Source organism: Temnothorax nylanderi, unplaced genomic scaffold (genome assembly GCF_030848795.1).
Source record: "Temnothorax nylanderi isolate EJ_2023f unplaced genomic scaffold, tnyl_v1.0 TNYL_tig0018_pilon, whole genome shotgun sequence".
In the NCBI taxonomy this organism is placed as follows: domain Eukaryota; kingdom Metazoa; phylum Arthropoda; class Insecta; order Hymenoptera; family Formicidae; genus Temnothorax; species Temnothorax nylanderi.
Window position 1 is genome coordinate 245880 of NW_027249080.1, and position 19392 is coordinate 265271.

General features: G+C 41.5%; 1 protein-coding gene and 1 long non-coding RNA gene across 2 annotated transcripts in view; one reads left to right on the forward strand and one right to left on the reverse strand.

The window, feature by feature from the left end:
- LOC139768798 (uncharacterized) overlaps positions 1-19392 on the forward strand; it is a 170818-nt gene that overhangs the window by 926 nt on the left and 150500 nt on the right. The window contains exon 3 of the long non-coding RNA XR_011717432.1: positions 582-630. This is a non-coding gene — a long non-coding RNA (uncharacterized lncRNA). The remainder of the gene's footprint in view (positions 1-581; positions 631-19392) is intronic.
- On the reverse strand, positions 4156-6742 carry LOC139768889 (ubiquinone biosynthesis O-methyltransferase, mitochondrial-like). Its single transcript, XM_071699538.1, has 5 exons — positions 6629-6742; positions 5840-6002; positions 5439-5664; positions 5205-5391; positions 4156-5055 (listed from the first exon to the last, which is right to left on the reverse strand). The coding sequence occupies exons 2-5, from the start codon at positions 5899-5901 to the stop codon at positions 4928-4930; spliced, it is 603 nt and encodes a 200-aa protein (XP_071555639.1). The 5' UTR covers positions 5902-6002; positions 6629-6742; the 3' UTR covers positions 4156-4927.

Sequence of the window (19392 nt, forward strand, 5' to 3'; positions counted from 1 at the left end):
TGAATCAAAGTGAATCATAAATTTCTGTGTGAAATACTGTATAGTCATTATTGCCATTGTGTCGAATTACTTTGTCTTTCCGCAGAATCTCTCCTGGCGTAAAATCATCATAGTATGAATTATTAATTATATTGATGAAATGTGATTCGCTATATTTATACCATACAATTGTATAGTGTCTTGAAAAAATAAAAATAATATAATAATGCTTATTAATTAATTGGCGTTATTATATTATTTTTATTTTTTTTAGGACGCTAATTAAGAAAATGCAGTTCTTCGATAGAGTCTTTTTTTAAATCGATAATGATCAAGTTATGTGTAAGAAAATACTCAATGAAACTTGCCAGTTAAATCATTTAGTTTCAGTCGATTGATTTATCGCATTTCTTTTTCTTTTGCATGAGTGAGTTACGTTTAGCAGTATAAAAGCTTATGTAACACCGATGTGAACATATTAAAATGTATGTGCGCGACAGATATTCATGCTAAGTAATCGAATTTGATAAATTTCCATGTAAATTGTAAATCACCACCTGTTATTACCGCCATTATCTCAAGTTATTTTGTGTTTTTTACAGAATTTCTCCTGGGACCTGGCGTAAGATCGTCCTAACATTGGCGGCATTGGTGAGTGAATTTATTTATTATATTGGCGCTATATGAGTGTTATACAATTAAGGAGCTAATCGAGAAAGTGCAGTTTCGGCAAGATTAATTTTTAGAAAAATCGATGTCATATAAAGAATCATGCAGTGAAGCTATCTGCTTAAGTCATTTAATTGGAACCGAAAATATAAATTCGTTAATTTTTTATACCGATACCATTTTCCGCCTATTGAAATTTAAATTCGTTTTATCGATTCACTAATACGTTAAAATTTTTGCATTGTGCAATGCCAATCAAAATGCACGGTAATATATGCAGTGATTTCAATTGCGACAACCTTATACGAATCGTAAAATCTCTACTACCGTTACATTAATAAGTTTGTTTCTTTTATAATATTTTCTTCGGATTGATTAGACTTCATTAGACTGATGAGTGAAACTCATTGATGATATTTGCATGTTTTATAATATTATTATACTCTCTCGCTGTAATGCCTTCTCCCCCCCAAAATATGCATTGACACAAATACTTGCCTATTCTTATTATATTGCTTTGCACCTAAATAGCGAGGAATATAATTTACACTTTAATTATAATATACTGAACTGATGTGTATTATATTACAAATGATATTTAATTATGTTGCGATGAAGTTATCTCACAAATAATTAATTGTGTATGTGAAATAATCGAGGCTATTAATCTACCGATCTTATTGAATAATTGGTAACATTTTCTATGCAAATATGTAGATACATGCAAGTGAAACGTTCAAACGCTTTCAGCGAATTACAGTTTTCGCTGAATTCTCCAATGACAAGCCCATAGCTCTCGGTCTTTGCACTTTTACATCCGAGTCGGCTCGCGAACGCAACGTTGGACGTCGAATGTCGATGTCCATCGGCGCGGACGGATAACGATCGACGATGTAAAGTGCTTCGCGTCGGTACCATCGCGACATGACGCCAGTCCATGTTTATGAAGTGTCGCTATCACGACACGGCTACAAGTTATGCCGTGTATAGCCAGTCGCTTCCTGCCAGGACAGGCTACGAGCGACACGATACGTGCCGCGATATATGAATGCATTCTATCTAGGCCCCGGACGGCCGGCGAATATCATTCGCGTCACTCCGCCACGTCGATATAGCGCCGAAGATTTACGACGGGCGAGATCTCGTGACAATGTCTCGTGTTCGCGACGGATGGCGGAGTCACCCGTCCGTGACGTTGCGAAATATCCGCACGTAGCATGTTCGATGCGAAACTTACGTGAACTTAGGCGAATAATTACGAGCCATTGGCCCGATGAAAGAAGCGGGAGAGACGTTTGCGTTGGCGTGACTTTCTCCCTGCAGAAAGAAATCGACGTCATTTATTTCGAACGTATGCGAATGTAACAGCGTGTTAAACATGAGATACGCTCGTTGCGCAAGCATAATGAAAATAACGAATAATCACCCCGTTTGCCAAAAGTTGCGAAATAATCCAGATGGTATCCTAATATACCAGTTCGACGTCCGGCCGGAGGAGACCGCTCCGAATTTCGTGCTCGATCATTAGAGCTCGATGGCTCGTACGTGTAGTGGGAACGCGTATCGTGGATAACATTAGGGCCATAATTCGAAGGATAATATTAAGATTGGCATGGGGCAAAATAGAAGGCCACGCGTGTGTAGCCGCGACGGCTGGATCGTCGGCGCCGCGCGCCGCGCGCCGCGCCGTGAGATAGGACAAGGAAAGGGCAGGGCGCGACTATTCGTATAGCGACGACTTAAACGCGTCTGATTCCTTATCCTCCGCGTCGTAAATACAAAAACGAGCGTTTCCCTTCAAACAAAGGACTCCGTGCGAACAAAGCTTCCTCGAAGCGCGTTAGAAACGTCCCGTCGGACTTGAATTTTTGCCGAGAACATTGCGCTTCGTACATCACGTGTATACAGGTTTTACATCGTGTCTGCGAAAGATCCGCGCGATCGCCGTTCGAGAGATTCTGCCGCGTGACGGCGGTTGAATAAATCTCGGCGTAACGATCGGCGTCCCGGCGGAATTAGTAATGCAATCCTTCAATTCGCTCAATATCTAATTTGCCGAAATTCCTATAATTCGTCGGTCGCTAATATCCTTTTGACCGAGATTATCGGTCCACGAGGTGGGAGGAGGGTGGGCGGATTGCGCGCCGGCAAGATGCTCCGATGCACCGGTGACGTTAGGGGGTTTGCGGTCTCCGAAATTACGATATCGTTAAAATACGATGGCAAGAGCCGGGGCGACGCGAAGCGGGACGAATGCTCTTTCCATCCGCCCGCCCGCACTCGCGAGTAATAGGCTTCGTGATTATATGCATTATGTCGGTTAAGATTAAAAATACAGTATGTATTAAATTATTGAAATAATCGTACGTCAGTCGACGAGTCGACTATTGGTAGCCTGCGCGGCGATATGCGAGGATAAATGACATGCAATTGAAGATGAGAGTATATTCGATTGGTTCTCGGTGAATCGTGTACTCTCCGAAAGAGATGGTACTTTCCAAAAACGTTAAAAGTGCTTAGGAACATGAACACGCGAACATGATTTTAAATATATTCAGAAGTTAATTTCCAATAATTGTTTTCGACGAAATGTAGACGCATATATTTAATTAACAACGTCTTAATTGAAACTTCTTAAGAAATTATATAATTAGTCGAAGATGTATACATCGATTTTAGCTGCGCGAAACATTGTCAGGGTATAATGTACGTTATTAGAAATTAGAACATTATTATTATGTAGAGGATGCACACTCTCCCTCGCGTGCACAAACAAATTCGAAGCGCAAGGCTTAATAATTTTTTTGACGAGTATCTCAATTAGGGCAAAAAGTAAGTAAGCCAGTTCGTTGAAACGTAACGAGTAAGCTCGCAGTACGAAAGAAAGAACATCGAGTGCCTGTGCAAATATCGCACACCTTTCGCGGCTTCTATTTACTCTCGCGGGCGAACTGTAGTAGACCGTAACATTTCGCGAGAGGTATACTTCGTCGGAGTGCTGGCGAGTATACTGAATGCTTTTATTGCTAGAAGAAATGTGGAAGACGGATCGTAAATGCGCGTTCGGATAACAGGGTACGGGAAATAGAGAGACGATACCTGTGCGCGCGCTCTACTCTATAATAAATATATAAACGATTATTTAAGGGAGATCTCGTGGGGGTTACAGCCGTGAAGAACGAGTTTCAAAAACGATCAATTGCAATTCAATTATCTTCTCTCGAGAGCTACAATATTGTATGGTTTCTCATTCAAATCTAACATTATGATACATTTGAAAATAAAAAAGTATATATATATGGTACACATGATAGTGTAATTTTTCAAAATAGCAGCAACTTATTTTTCGAAGATAGTTTTTTTTTTATTGCCAACAAAGTGGAGTGAGCTCTTAATGTTGAACTTCCGATGAATTTAGAACATATGTAGAGATGTGAAAATTGTGAAATGTAGAAATACAAATATAGAAAAACAATTTTTATACAAAAATAATTTCAGGATTGAGGATACATTATGTCGTCGTATGCATGCGACTAAAATTAGTTAAAAATACTTGTAGATAAACATAAAAGATACGATAAAAGGAGATTGAAGATTGATATTTATTAAATTGCATTTTTTAAAATTACGTTAGATTAGAGGTATATATTTTATAATCTATTTTCTTATTTGCGCACTGCGTCAGCCACATTTACGTTTACATTATGCGTGGTAAAATAGTTTCCAGCGATGCGGTACTGACTGGGAATATTTATAACAATAGCATTAATACTCATAAAAATTCTTATCTTGTTAAATTGCTGCTAAGAGGGTATTTAATAAAGTCGACGATTCGCTGCAAAGTGAATAGTTTACGGTAGACTGCTCACACTGTTTCTCGTTACTTTCCCTCTTTAAAGCATTTTCCTAAGTAGAAGCAAGGAAAATGTAAATGAAAAATAGATAAGCACTTCCGCGAAATAAATAATGACTATTGATTATCATATACATTCTGTGTTCAAGGTAGATCAAACAGCACATAATAAGTAGCTCAAATATAATCTTGTGCTTAAATTAAAAAACTCTAGAGTTATCTAGTGGAAAAATTTATCAACGCAGGAAAAAAAATACATGAGATATGATCAATGCTGTAAAACTCAAAAGAAAGAGAGGTATTCATGTGAAAAATGTAATTTTATAAAATTTATGCAAAGACATTTTAACTTATATTTTCAATGTTATATCATAATAATGTTTTATATCTTTGAATGTTTTTTTCAATTTGCTTCTTGAGGATTATTTACATGCCAGTTTCTTTATGTTTAATTGCATGAAGTCCGTAAAAAGTAGATACAGTTGATGGTCGAGACCATCGTCTTGTTGCTGGATTAAAGTGCATGCCACGAATAAATTTTGTTTCGCAGCCATCTGTAAGAAAAAAGGAAACGATTAAGAAACTATTACAGAATGTAGAATCACTTATGGATATTTGTTTTAAACTTGTTATAGTTATACATATTTTTAACAAAATACTTTTTTAATTTCTCTCTAGAATTAACAACAAGAATAAAACTTACAATTCTCCAATATACGTTGAACTTCGTGTGGAGCAATAAATTTATTCCATTGATGATTACCGCGAGGTGCACTTCCAAAAATGTATTCAGCCGCTACAATAGTAGATAGCAAAGATGTTAGAGTTTTGTTTATCGTCGTTATAAACATCGATTTGTCAGGTTTCACAATTTTCACACATTCCTGTACAAAGTTTTAAAACATTTGGTTTTTATATCGTATATTCATCTCTAATAAATCAATCCTCTCAATGGAAGATCTGAGTTCTGTAGTTTGACCCCAACGTTTATCAATCCATCTTTCACAAACTGTATTCTCAACGGATTGTACGAATGGAGGCCATTTAGTGGGCCATTCTCGTCCCACCAAATGTTTTTCATAGCAGAATGATATTCAACTGCCTTAGAATCTATTGTCGACATTGGTCTGGTTTTATTGACACATACGATATTTCCTGATAATCTACAATAAATAATCTATCTTCATTCAGTTGAACAAATATTTTTATATAATGTATTATATAAAGATAAGGTTTTACTACTTTCTGATTTAAAGGTAGAAAACTTTAATTAGATTGAGGTTGATAACACGATTAGATATAATTATCCTATATATAAAGTATAATTAGCTATCACACCTATTTCCGAGAATGCTCCTCCATGGTCCGTTGAAATATTTGACAACGTTTAAAGTTATCATGTTTGTATACACAATTTAAACTGTATTTACAGTTTAAATGACAAACTGCATTAATGATTCTCCGACAAGCAATAAAAATAACCAATGATATATATCTGAAACTTATTATTTTTATAATTTACTGTAAAATCGAGACAATTCAATACATGATATGATAGAAATGATAAATACGTAATTATAAATTAATAAATGATCCATCATGAATAAAATTTACGTGGATACAATTTAATGTGGATGTGCAAAAGTCTGCTTTACTACATGTTTGATACAATTTGTCAGCGTAAATATCTACTGTGGAAAACAAATGTATATTTTGAAAACCTTTGAAATTTGAAAGTAGTCTACACATAGATGTGTACGCACGTAAAACAAAGCGATTCGCTATTCTGATATATGATATTTTTAAAAAGCATGAATTTAGAAAAAAACATTTTGATAAACTTCGATAATCTTGCAGTATCGGCATCTTGAACACCATTGATGTTGACAGATAGAAAAAATAGAAATAAACCATATGAATTATTCTTTATGATATATATTAGATAAAAGATAACATAGGTATGAGAAACGAAGAGTATCATACTCATATTTATTTTTATAAAATATGATATATCGACAAAAATTTTTATTTTTAATTTTTATACAAAGTAATACCAAATGAGTGTATTTTTATCGAAATTTAAGATGGAGTACGTATACTATATACTTGTTAAATGGTCCAACTTACATTCGGTGAATTAGTACAATCGTATAAGACTCGAACCTCGACTGGCGGCTGTTGGGTTTTGAACCTTCTTGAAATAGCACTTGTGAATGCGACGATGCATATTTGAACTTGAACTTACAAGCAATACTCAAAGCGTCGCATGCGTTAGGGTGCATTCGGGGAGCGCGCTATTATCGCTATTTGCTTATTCTATCCTTATTTTACACCTAATGAGCGATAAAGATAGATTGATGCAAAAGCGCTAGTCATCCGATATTATCAAGGCAGCACGTGCGACACAGTTTGCATCTAGTTTTGTAGCTAGTTATCGGAAAAAAGAAAAGAATTATAAAATTATAAATTTATTCGTTATCTTGATGGATTTTGTGATATGGCTGCTGTAGCTAACAATAAAAGGGAACATGAGATACTGCCTATACAGTACAACTGTTGTAACAGATACGGAGATAGCAAACACAACATAATTACATTATACACTCGTAAACAGTTTAAATGAATGTGCAGAAGAAGATTTATCATCGTATAACTCGACAACGCCAACGAAAATGTTCGTTGATGCGCCGAACTACTGTATAATACACTTTTTTAATTAATATAGCCTTTTTTATTAAGACACACATCGCAATATGCAGAAATCTTTCCTGTCCCTATCGCGATACTTTGCGCAAAGCGTAGAATGTTATAATATTCTTCACAAATAGGGTTATTTTTTTCCGGCCGACGTTACGTCGCGTTCCAAATACGGATATGCAAAAGACGGGAGAAAACGCGCTCTACCGATCGTTACCGACGGGAACCGAGAGAGATAAACTCGCCGTCCTACGATCTCTCATTTATCCGGTAAAAAATCGCGAAAGAGCGGATGCAACGTAGAAGCAGTATCGCGTTTTACAGGCGCGTAATGCAACCGATGGCCCGTCCTCAGCGTACATCCGAGTCGTCGGGAAGTTATTACAACATCGTAATACACCAGTAATTTCCACTTTTCTTTCTCTAACTCGCGTCCCGACAGTCATAGAGTCTTTGGCAGTTTTATGTCAGTTTATTCAATTTTCTGGTATGCTTTTTCATGGGGGAAAAAAAAACCGATTAACACTGCTTTGCCAATTCCATTACGTCCTCGCAACACAATTTCATTTCTCATTAATTATCAGCTGTGCTAACAAATGTGGTGGTATATCATCTCGATATTTAGCATAGGTTTTACGCATCATTTATCATATCTATCTACAAATGACTTTTGTCATAGTCTTTTATAATCTATCCATTTATATTTATATTGACATCTGTTCTTTATATTTTATCTGATACAAGATTACGTAATATAATATTCCTGTCTTTATATTGACGCGATTGACCTTATATAATCTCGCGATAGTTTAATAGAAATATTAACGAGCGGATGTCACGATCCTTTGCATCTGTATTTATTTCCACGTGAGAAAGCTCCGTCCGGTCAAACGGTGTTTTAAAAACGAGCTTACAGCTGACTATATTGCAGCTTCGTGCTAGAGCCGACTGTATGTCTAATAAGTAATGACGTAGGGATGTAAGGAAGCCTTGATAATTCTTCGAGCATGTAGCCAGACAATTAAGGTGTAACGTTTTGAAGTTCTGGTCGTAAACAACGCGGGCAAAGTAGCGGAACCTTCGTGGCTCGGTTCCGCCCGTCAATTGTTACCAATTGTTGCCAATCAGAGTAATACGTGTCATTATGCCGAGAGAAGGCTGGCAACGGTGCGCAGCGCCCCTGCCTGCGTACCATCCTGATTACACCGCGGGTAATATTAATTTGCCGCTAATTGGATAGTATCTGACGGACGCGCGCGTAGGTCGAAATCAGTGTTTTACAGGATGCGCCTTTGCCTCCTGTAAAAAGGACTAATCTCTCCTTTCGTCATAGGCAAACAATCCGACAGCGTGATCTTGTTTCATAAATCGTGATTCTTTGGGAAACTTCATTTCGATATCATATTCTGATAATATCTGTACTAATTGACTCGTAAATATAGTTGCAACAGTAAATTTATACAACAGTAAGACTTACGCGTTATGCAGATGCTGTTACATTTAGTTGGTAGCAAAAAGAGAAAGAAACTTCCAACTTATATTAATCAACAAAAATTGATCATGACAAATCATTGCTATGTCGATGATCGATCAATGATACATAGCGTGTAACTAACACTTTCTATCGTATATTAATTTGACGGCTTTATTATTTCATTCGTTAACGTCGATGTGTATGTTTTGCGTCGTGTGTTAATGGTTTTATTTATTGATGGCTGTTCTCGCGTGACTGCATTTATGCATTTAAAATAAAACGCAGAAATCGATGGCTGCATTCCGTAATAATTATCTCGTTGTAAAGCGTGCGCGTGGTGTAAAAAAATAATTGCTCACATAGCGATCTGCATAAAGATTTAATGTTTATAACTTTCCCATCATGGCGACGCTCGTCTCCCTCGATAGAGTTATAACCGTTCTACTGCAGCGGACACATTGACGACCGTTGATTAAGCGGCGTATGGCGTAGTTGCACTTTGCAATTCAGGAATCCGATGGGCTAGACCATGGGCGTAATACTCCGCCTTTCGCCGCGCCGCCAGTGTCGGCGGCTACTTTGTCCGTGTAACAGTTAGTTGGCATTTACATCGCGATGTAGGAGTAGATTTATTATGTGGCGGTACCAGTAGTGCCTGGAGATTGTCGCAGGATAATCGATAATTGCCGCTTTACGTCATTAAGATTAATTGCGGCAATGTACCAACTTTATCGGATGTTCATCATCGTTTATCATGAATCGCAATTGGACATCTCTATTACTTGATTATTCATTATGATATTGTCTTCCCTCTACAATCTTCTTGACACCTACGCATTGAGATCTCCCGAAAATGATAAAACGTATAATATATTTAATTTTTTGCGCCTGTCGTTATCTTCCGAGTGGTAAGCTCCGTTAATGATCTCGAAAGCTTTCCGACGTACGGTTAACTTATGTAAGAAAATAAGAGAGCGGACTTTTGATGTAAATTGTAAATCACGGAGAGAACGCTTGTAGTTTCTCGTGCAAGGATCTCGCGTATTTTGAATGTGGCGGCGAGAGGGTGAGAGAGAGAGCCGTCTCGTCGGTGCCCACTTACTGTACCCAATTACCTACGGTTCTGGTAACTCGATGCGATTAGCATACGCGTTGTACGGACACCGTTGCGCCGGCTGCGAGATGCGAGGGGACCCGAGGATGTCGCGGTGCATCGCACTCCTTGGCCGCGCAAAGAACATGCAAGGGGAGCAAGAAGAAGCGGGAGAGAAAGAGGAGAAATAAGAGGAAGAAAACCAATTCGTTCGTGCATCGCGTGGCTGAAAGTGAACCAACCGGGTGGCCACGCCTCCTTAGACAGCCGCCAGCCAACAATTAAGATTTGATCGGCAAAAATGGTCGAGGTAAAATGGCGCTGGCCACTGAATACGTAATGCCCCACGAGAGAACGAGACGATCTCGATCTGCCGCGCTGGCGAAAAACCGGTGCATCGCGCGCCTTCATTCGAAATACAACTCGAACCGGTAGCTTCGATTAAGGAGTAAGTGGACGGTACTCGAGTAGCCCTTATAATTTTATACGGGCTATGGTAACAGACGAAGACATTGTCATTCAGTGTAATTTTGCCGAAGGGAGTCTCCGTTCATCGAATCCATTTTTTATTTACATACAGGCATCATTTCGTAGAACTGATTTTAGTCGGTCTGTTGTTAATTCAACCGGTCGATACTTTGTACTTTGTATACACACCGTGATCAGCATGGCTATTAATTGCCAAATTTTCCCGACCACAACACTAAAATGATTCAAACTCTGTGAATTATCACAAATTTATTCGGGCGTATGAATTTTTATTTAACCTTCGACTTGCACATGTGTATGCAATATTCATGAGATAATATCAGTTACTTTTATAGAACTGATATTGTATCACGAATATTGCAGCATACACATATGCTTATTATAAGCATATTGATATATGTAAGTTGAAGTTTAAAATAAAATAAGAATTCGTACGACCGAATAAATTTGTGATAATTTGCAGTTTAAATCATTTTAGTTGCGGTCGGGAAAATTCGATATTAATAATTATGCGGATTATAGTATGTACAAAGTATCGGGTAAATTAATATCAAACTGACTGACATTAGTTCTACGAAGTGATGATTTAGATAACGTTTGGCGCCGATTAACTCGCTCGACAATGAACGCCTGCAAATGGGCAACCGAGCGTGCATCGCTGTAGCGAGTCAGTTCATCGAAATCTGGTCATCATCGTAGGTATAAAGACCCGACATTCAAAGTAATCACGCGCGCGATTCGAGATCTGTCGCATTTACAGAAAGAAAACACAAACGCGTCCATTATTCCGCGAGCTCATAAATCATCTTCATAGCAAACTATACGCGCTGCCAATCGAGCCGCGCGATCGCACGTATCGCGCACATCGGCCGCGCGCGCATATTCGTTCTATCGAATGCTCATCGTATCGATTCCCGTTGTTTGTTACATTCCGTCTTTGTTCTCGTTCCTTCCCGCGAGCCCCGCGGAGATTCTCTTCCAGCGCCGGTATTCTTCCTGTTCCTTTTTCTCCCTCTTCCACCGACTCGAAGGAAGACTATCCGAGACTGGATTAAAATTGCAGGAGCGATTTCACGAACTCACGATATCGGCGAAAACGCCACCGAGGCTCTAATCATGGCGGATACACGGCGCGCGGTAGCCGCTACCACGTTTTACCCCTTAACTCAAGACTCTCATTACACTAATGTCCCACCAATCATCGGCCCTCAGTCGGCGGCACTCTCCCTCCCTCGCGCGCACCCCTTCCCGCGTTTCTCAATCACTTCAATCAGAATCATGCAAACCGACGAGGAAATCAAATTCCTCGAGCCCGCCGAGGCGATACCGCGAAGATTTCTGTGAAACGATCGTCGTACTCTGTATCCATCCGTAATAGTCGTAAATTTGCGCGTGATTCGGATTTTTCAGAACCTCCCCCATTTCATTCAACCGCTTTCTCTGATCGCGGTCGGATTGTATAGCGCAAAATTTATTACGCGCGCGATTATTTCATTTATATGAACGTTATAGTGGAACGAGACCGTTCTCCTTTACTCCGAACGTCCGGTACGACGCGGTCTTTCTTGCGAGGCATGGAAGACCGCAACGGCCCATCGAAGTCTTTAACAGGGTACTTCGCGAAATAGCCGAAGAAACGCTCTTTAGCATACCGGGAGGGCCAACCGTTAAGGCGGTCGTTAAGTTTATGGGGGAGCGCGAGATGCGAGAGGTTGGCAATTAGATGCCTTCTGTGAACACTGTGATCTTCGCCACGCGAAAGAAAACGACCGCGACCGCGCGCGCAAGGCTCCCCTCGGACGCGAAACGAAGCGCGTTTATATATACGATCGGGAAAGGAAATTGAAATACGCAAATGGCTCTCCGTCCGCGCGGCGTGATTCACGTCCACCGGATTCGAACGATTTCACCCCATCGTCTCGTCCCGACAGCCGAACGTCGAAGACACGATTAAAATCGGCGTGCCGTGCAAGAGGGAGAAAAAAAAAGGAATACGAAGCAGAGATCGAGTCGATCGTGCGCCATGCAGTTCGTTGAAACGCAGCGTTGGTTGGAGCGAAGTGTTGCTATGCGCGCGGCATCGCAGCGGGATTATAATTTACATGGCTGCGCCCGACAATTTGCATAAATCGGCTGTAATGTTACGAAAGATCGTCGGTGCCATTAAAAGAATGTTTGCTCGCGGTGACTACGTACGTGTCACCGCGCGATATAAGGCCGGTTTTGCCAACATCGATTAAAGTTTAACCGCCGCAGTTTCTCCGCCGGCACCTCGTCTCTCTTTAGGTATGTCGCGTCGCTTGCTACAACTGAGAGGAAATATTTAGTTTACGGCGGCAGATGAACGTCGACGGGACTGGCCCCCGTAATCTTGAAAGTACCGGAGATTGTTGTTGTGAATAGCGAGAAAAATCGATGGACGCGCGCCGCGATAATCGATCGTGCAATTTCGCGCGATCCCGCGACGCGACCAAGTACCGAAGGCCGATTCCGTCGGCAATTACGGGAAAAGTTTCAAGGTAACTCCGATCGGATCAAAGTAGCGTGGATGAAAACGCCAACGTTCTCCAAATTACGAATAGCAATGTAATCGAGCGGCATTAATGTACATGATCAGTGTTCACGGACATAACCCACCATTTTGTCACATTGCAACACCCTCGATATAAATCCCGGGAGGGGGTTCCGCGCGCGCTTCCCTCTTACTTATCCGCGCGGTGAAAATGGCGCCGAGAGGGAGACGGGACCAAAGGGGCAACGCGCGGCAAAAGCTATGCTTCGCAGGCCCGGGAGAGCAACCAACCACTTATCATTAGCCGCATCTTCCGCCGGGCAGTCAGGGTAATTGTTTCCTCCGGTTTATAGTTTTATTCCGACTCACCGGCGCGATGATATCTCTGCTCGTTTTATATTCCTCGAGGCTATATCGGCCGCATCATGGCCGCGCGTCTGCCTTTCTCCTTCTTTCCTCGGCACGCTCGCCTAGCTCTTTTTGTCCCCTTCAGCATCCGTCTGCTTCCTCTCCTCCCCGGAGCCTCTTCTCCGTCCGAGATCTACGATGATCGAGGAAGCGACCGGGTGGCGTGCCAAGATACGCATCTTGCGTAATTCGAATCGATCGAACGGTTCGCACGCGAGGCGAAGCTAGATCCGCCGAATTACGGCAACGATATAGGGAGATTCCGCTTCCGACGAGCTTGCTTATGCGAGATTGAGCGATATATCAACCGGCAAAATGGAGCTTGGCTCTTTCGCGCGGACCTGACAACGGCTTGTTCCAGAAACGCCATTCGGAAGGGAGGAGGGCTGCCTAGGCTAGGGAGGGCTCACCGGCTGAGGATTCACCGGCGAACCGGCGCGCCCATCCTCGAGCCGAGGGAAGCTCCGGGGGTTGGCGAGCGGTACCACCGACGGTGGCATTAAACCACGTCTAGCCGCGCGATATGGAAATATTCGAGCCGCTTGTAATAACACGGCATCGAGTGGCCCGGTCTCGTAAACGGCGACGAAGACCCCCTCGCAAAGTATTTTCGTGGAAGCCGCGCCACGCTCGTTCTGCCTTGGAAATTAAGAGTCTCGCGTACGAGGGCGGCGCTCGAAACGGGGCCTATCGTTTAAGTCGGATCTCCATGCGAGATTACTGCCCCCGGGGGTGGCCGCTGCGGCGGCAACCGCGGCGATGATGGAGGCGGCAGTGTCGACGATGGTGTGTGCCGGTATTGCTAGTAGCGTCGGCGGTGGTGGTTCGCTGGAAAAGGCGGACTCTGGGGAATCCCCACCCATGCATAATCTAAGTGGCTTTTATATACATATGTACGGCCTGCGGTTGCGATAAGCCCCGTGGATGTTCGCCGAATAGCGATATGGCGCGAAATTTCGGCGTTCCGTCAAGTTACACCGACGTCGACGATTCACGCTGGATAGAGATTCCGCTCTCTTAGTCCGAATTAATATATAACAATTGAAATTATATTAAAATCTGAAAGGAAACTTGATATCACTCGCAACTCAACAATTTTCTAAAAGCTCACAAAGATAGCCGCCCTACATTCGCGACGTTTTCAGATTTTTCGTCTGCACAAGATCGATCAGAGATTGATACACGTCCTTATTGTATTCCGAACATAAGAGGGAACGAATCTCACACAGAACACAGTTACAAGGGTATTAGAGGAAGAATTCGACAACGCGTGCCAGTCGACATGAATTTTCTGGGGGGTGTGTCGTGTGGGCGTGAGGGTGTCGCAGCTGCCTCTCTGTGCACTGTGCACGCGCCCCATGCACCGCTCGTCGAATACGCAAGCTCCATCGCGAATACGCGTGTCGTACGTGTGTTTACGCGCGCGAAATACAATAGAAAATGAGACACACCCGGCCGCTGTGTAGTCTAACTTACGCGCTTACCGCACTTATCGTACAAGATCTTCATCTTTCTGTTATACGAGAAAATGACGAGACTCCAGCAGCCACCATTCCTTTAGATATAGGATCGCCTATTAACGTGTCGGGAAGGGAGGAGTTCTTTAGGACGCGAGAGCAAAAGTCTCGAGTGACAGGAAGACGGTGAAGTAAGAGAAAAGCGCGTTTCGCTTTCCGCCGACTTCCGGGTCCTTCCTTGGTATTTTGTCTCGGCTTAGAAAGTGGCTATTCGTTCTTTGATAAACGCACCTCTAAACATGCGATTTATTTTAATAAATGTTGTAAAATTATTATGGAAAATATTATGGAAAGTTATATCAGTCTTGCGTCAGAAATAAAAAAAAAGCGACACCATGATATCGATGATATTTTCAATATCGATCGCCGGCGTTACTAACAACCTTTTCATTTTCGATCGTTACGCGTTTTTATTTTTCTTCTGATAGGCGAGTTGCCCACGCGCGTATACGTCGTGCCCGAAAGCGACCGGATCTGAAGCGGTAATAATTTTGCCTCCTACCAGCACACAAATTCTAATACGCAGGCGGGCACGGTAATGACTACAATCATCCGGGACCGTACAATGCTATCTGATCGGATCACAAAATGGGCACGTCGTTGTTTTCAAAACAGGTATGATTGTAGAGCTTTGCGGCGCTCGGCAGATGCTATGCCCGAAAATGCCCTGTATAATGATAGAAATTCGTTACCGTGTAAATTCCGATGATTTCGACGCAACGATTTGAGGTGCGACTTCCTTGTCAAATAGAGATCGCGTGAAATTTCTAAAGAATCTGTTAAGAATTAACGCAGAACATTTTCATCTCCGGTAGAAACGCCCGGACCTTAGGTATTCCGTCGATTAAAAATGTGTCCGTAGCGTTAGCGTGAAAATTTCCATAGTCAAGCTTATTCGCTTTCGGGATAATCTAGTCGGATACTCTGTTGTGTCGTTTCTGCCATTGAGCGGATCGACTGACGACGGAATCGTGAATCTCGTGTTACAGCCCGATTTCAATAAAAGACCGAGGAAATGCGCTACAATAACGAAAGGACGGAGGCGTCGAACGCGGAAGTGTCGAGTATTCGGGAAAGGACGATGGTCGAACCGCATATAGTTCCTCAATAGAAATCGTTACTTTGAAAAGATCACTCGCTTCTTGTCGTGGTCGTGGCGATCTGCGATCTAGAATCGGTGGAGCAGCGGCTTTGAAGCGTACCGCCGCGTTGCGAATGTGTTCCTTCATCGTTTCGTTTAGCCGCCTTTAGCGGCCATAATGGTGACTTGGGAATATCAGATCCCGTTCGTCATTGTTACCCTCGATGCATCATGTGCCATGCATGATGCAGTGAAACTTCGACTCTACTTGTATCCGTCGATCGATCACTCTTCTGTTATGCAATGTTTTTAAAAGAACTGTTTAATATGTTTTTAATACATTTATTCCTTATTCCCCACAAATAACTAATGTAACCTATTTTTCATTTATATGATTATCCAAGTATAGAAATGATTGCACGTTTCAAGAACGCCCAGAAATTAATGCAATTAAGAATATATTTTTAAAATATGTAGTTTCAAGAATAATATATTTTTTTCATGTCGCACGCATGAGCCTTGATACTATCGCATCTGCATTTGAAATAATGAAGAATTTCATTGCAATTTTCTTTACCGAGTGTTCATGTGAGGTAACCTTCGCCAGCATTTTTCGTTTGAATCGTTCGAACTGCAAATCTGCAATTCATAGCTTCCTTGTGAGCTCGATCATAATTACATAATTAATCCGTACACGACGAGAGAGGAAGAATACGTAATGTATGCGTCGATCGCAGCTCGTTGTCGTACAGCCGCGAATTGCAAACCCGTATTCATGATGGCATATCCGAGATGTTCCTGTACATTTATCAATTCTTCTTTTCTAATGCTGCATCCGTGGAAGAAAAATTTTTTCAAATTAAATTTGACACAAATTTCGATAAGAAAGTCATCTTTTTAGATTTTTTAGCTATTCGAAATTGTTTAGCTGTTATACTTTCACTTTTGTTTTGTTCACATATTAAGATGATCTTTTCACGAGTATTTACGTGTATTGAATGTGATTTGTCATGATACGCTCGTTTGTTGTATGCCGAATTTAAAAATTAACGAAGCAAATTAAAACTTATTTAAATTTGGATATACAGAACAGATATAAATAACAAGTTTCTCGTACACATTCGTATACCTTTGTTCGTGGAAATCGCGATACAATCATCTCTCGCGTACTTATGGTGCGGAGAAGAATCGTTTTTCTTACCGCGTCAGGTAAAATGTGCGTAAATCTCGCGACTGACGAAAGCTTTATCATGAGGTATCATTAAAATTAGCGGTAAGTCTGTCTCTCTTTCGCCGAGATAATTACAGGTAGCGATGTCGCGATTGCGAGCAAACAGTGTTGTAAATTTTCAACGCTATGCGTCGTGCGGCTAGGGAGGTAAGAGTTCAATTATCGTTTCCTTTGCGCATAAGAATCTCATATAAGAATGCGGATAATCGCCTTCGTTAGCGGGATTAAGGATTATTACCGGTATCGCGTCGTATCCTAAGGCAGTAGCTTCACCTTCGCCATCGCGTTTTTCCCTCCGTTATCTTTATTAATGAAAATTATACATTTTTGTAACCACTCGTTGCGAACTTGCAATGAACACGTATCGTTCTTCAAACGAATCCCTCTGACACATCCTCCCCTATACGGAAATCTCTCACTTCGCAGATTATACAGACGACGGTTTGATTAAGAGGCGTTATCTTTTAATAATAATTTATCTTCGCGATTTTTCGCATCGTGCGCTATTCTATTCAATGTGTTTCTATTCAGTGCGCAAAATTTTCTTGACTAGATTTATATTCTCGTTTGTGTTACCAACGCAATTATATGGTGAAATAGTTAATCTTCGATAATTTATTTGGTATCATTTTTGTAATTGTTAATATTACAAATATATTAATTGAGTGTAGCAATTAATCAAGAATCTCAATTTATTAGCAATGAAAAATTTAATACTTCTTTCGGTTTAATAGTATTTTTCTGCTTGTTTCGAAAGTAATAGGAATGCTTTTCATCAGGAATTATATTTGATCGTTTCCTCGCCGGTAACAAGGGTTCGCGATATTCGACTCATAATGACGAGACTACTCGTAAATTACGAGCGTAAGAGAGATTCGCAGTGAGAGCGGGAAGAAAAGAGAGAGAAACAGTCGGAAGGGGTGGAAGCGAGAGAGGTTCTGGGTGTCGATGAAAAGGAAGCTGGGACCGTTGCGTTGCTGCGAAACAGCAATGGTACGCAACCCTGTCCGGGGTCGGGAGGGAACGAGGCGGGTAGTATTATACGCTGAAAACGCAGTTTGTCTTATCATCCGCCATCTAGCAATGGCGGAGGAGCATTGCTTTACGACTAATGGACTTGCACCGGTAAATCACCGGATACAATGCGCGCCGGTCCGCTCACGATTTACGAGGGGTCCAGTTGCGCGCGGCCGAGTTCCACCACGGTACTTATAAAAGATCGGGACGAAGTTAAAAGCGGAGTGCCGCGACGCTGGAAGACGGAACGGGGGCAGGAAAGATATCCCGAAGACGGTCTCGCCGTGCCGCATCGCGCCGCACGATATCGATCCGTAGGATCTCCCTCTCCTTCGCCCCTTCTCTCTCTATCTCTCTTTCCTCACGATCATAAATACAACATCGTAAATCACGCGAAACTTAAACGGCATTCGGCAAGGTATTTTCTTAACACCTCGTCAAAAAGGACGCCTCCGCCGACAATGAGTATCTCGTCCATTGATAAATTTACGAGGCGGCGCATGGTGACATTGTGACCGTGTAATTTGGGCTTTCCTGATTTAACGGCGGCCCGGTCAACATGACATCCCTTTAACGACACTAGAGGCAAAAAGATAATAATCGAAAACGCCTCCTATAGGTAGATACGTGTATATCTTTCCGACATCGTTACAAGTTAAGTCGAGGTAGAGCGATGTAAGGGATGATACAAATCGGAGAATCGTAGTACGCGAATGTCATTAAAGCGACACAATATTGCGACGATGCTCAATTTTCAATTACTGTTTACTGAACGTCCATCGACTTACACTTACACGTATCAGCGTTACCGTTGTGATTATACTTGGATCCAGATAAAAGATAGGTTTCCTTTCGACTCAGGCGCGATCACATCTTAAAAAGCACTTTCGATGTTTTAGAGCGAAAAGCACTTAGGAGGCGCCTCGGGTATGGCGTAATGGTAATAATAATGTTATCGAGCTTTTATCTGAGTTTAGCAAGGTACGGTTACAGAGCCGCGTAAACAAGGATCTGGGGGCGTGAGTAAATCTATATAAAGAATTGAAAGGTTTTGCCCTCAAGGGGCACATGCAATTAGATTCGGTAGGACAAAGTCCATGATATTTATTTTATAATCTGTCAACGCGAGCACACACATTAAGATTTGTTTCGAGAAATCTTCGTAAAATAAATTTTTGAATCAAAAACTTGAAATCAAAATTAATTTTTGAATTATAATCCTTGTTACTTAGCCTGAAAAACAAGAGAAACAGCGCTCTATTACGAACTTGAACAAAAATCGAAAGTGGGACATTCACGATTCAAAACGAGCAAAAATTCTCTTTTCATCTCGATGACACTTTCAAAGGAACTTGGCGCGCGGCTGCCAAAG

Coding starts and splice junctions, on each gene's coding strand:
- LOC139768889 (XM_071699538.1), bottom strand. CDS start 5,901: ATGATAACTTTAAACGTTGTCAAATATTTCAACGGACCATGGAGGAGC. Junction 5,665..5,839: donor AGGAGCATTCTCGGAAATAG/GTGTGATAGCTA, acceptor TATTTATTGTAG/ATTATCAGGAAATATCGTAT. Junction 5,056..5,204: donor TCAACGTATATTGGAGAATT/GTAAGTTTTATT, acceptor TTTTTCTTACAG/ATGGCTGCGAAACAAAATTT.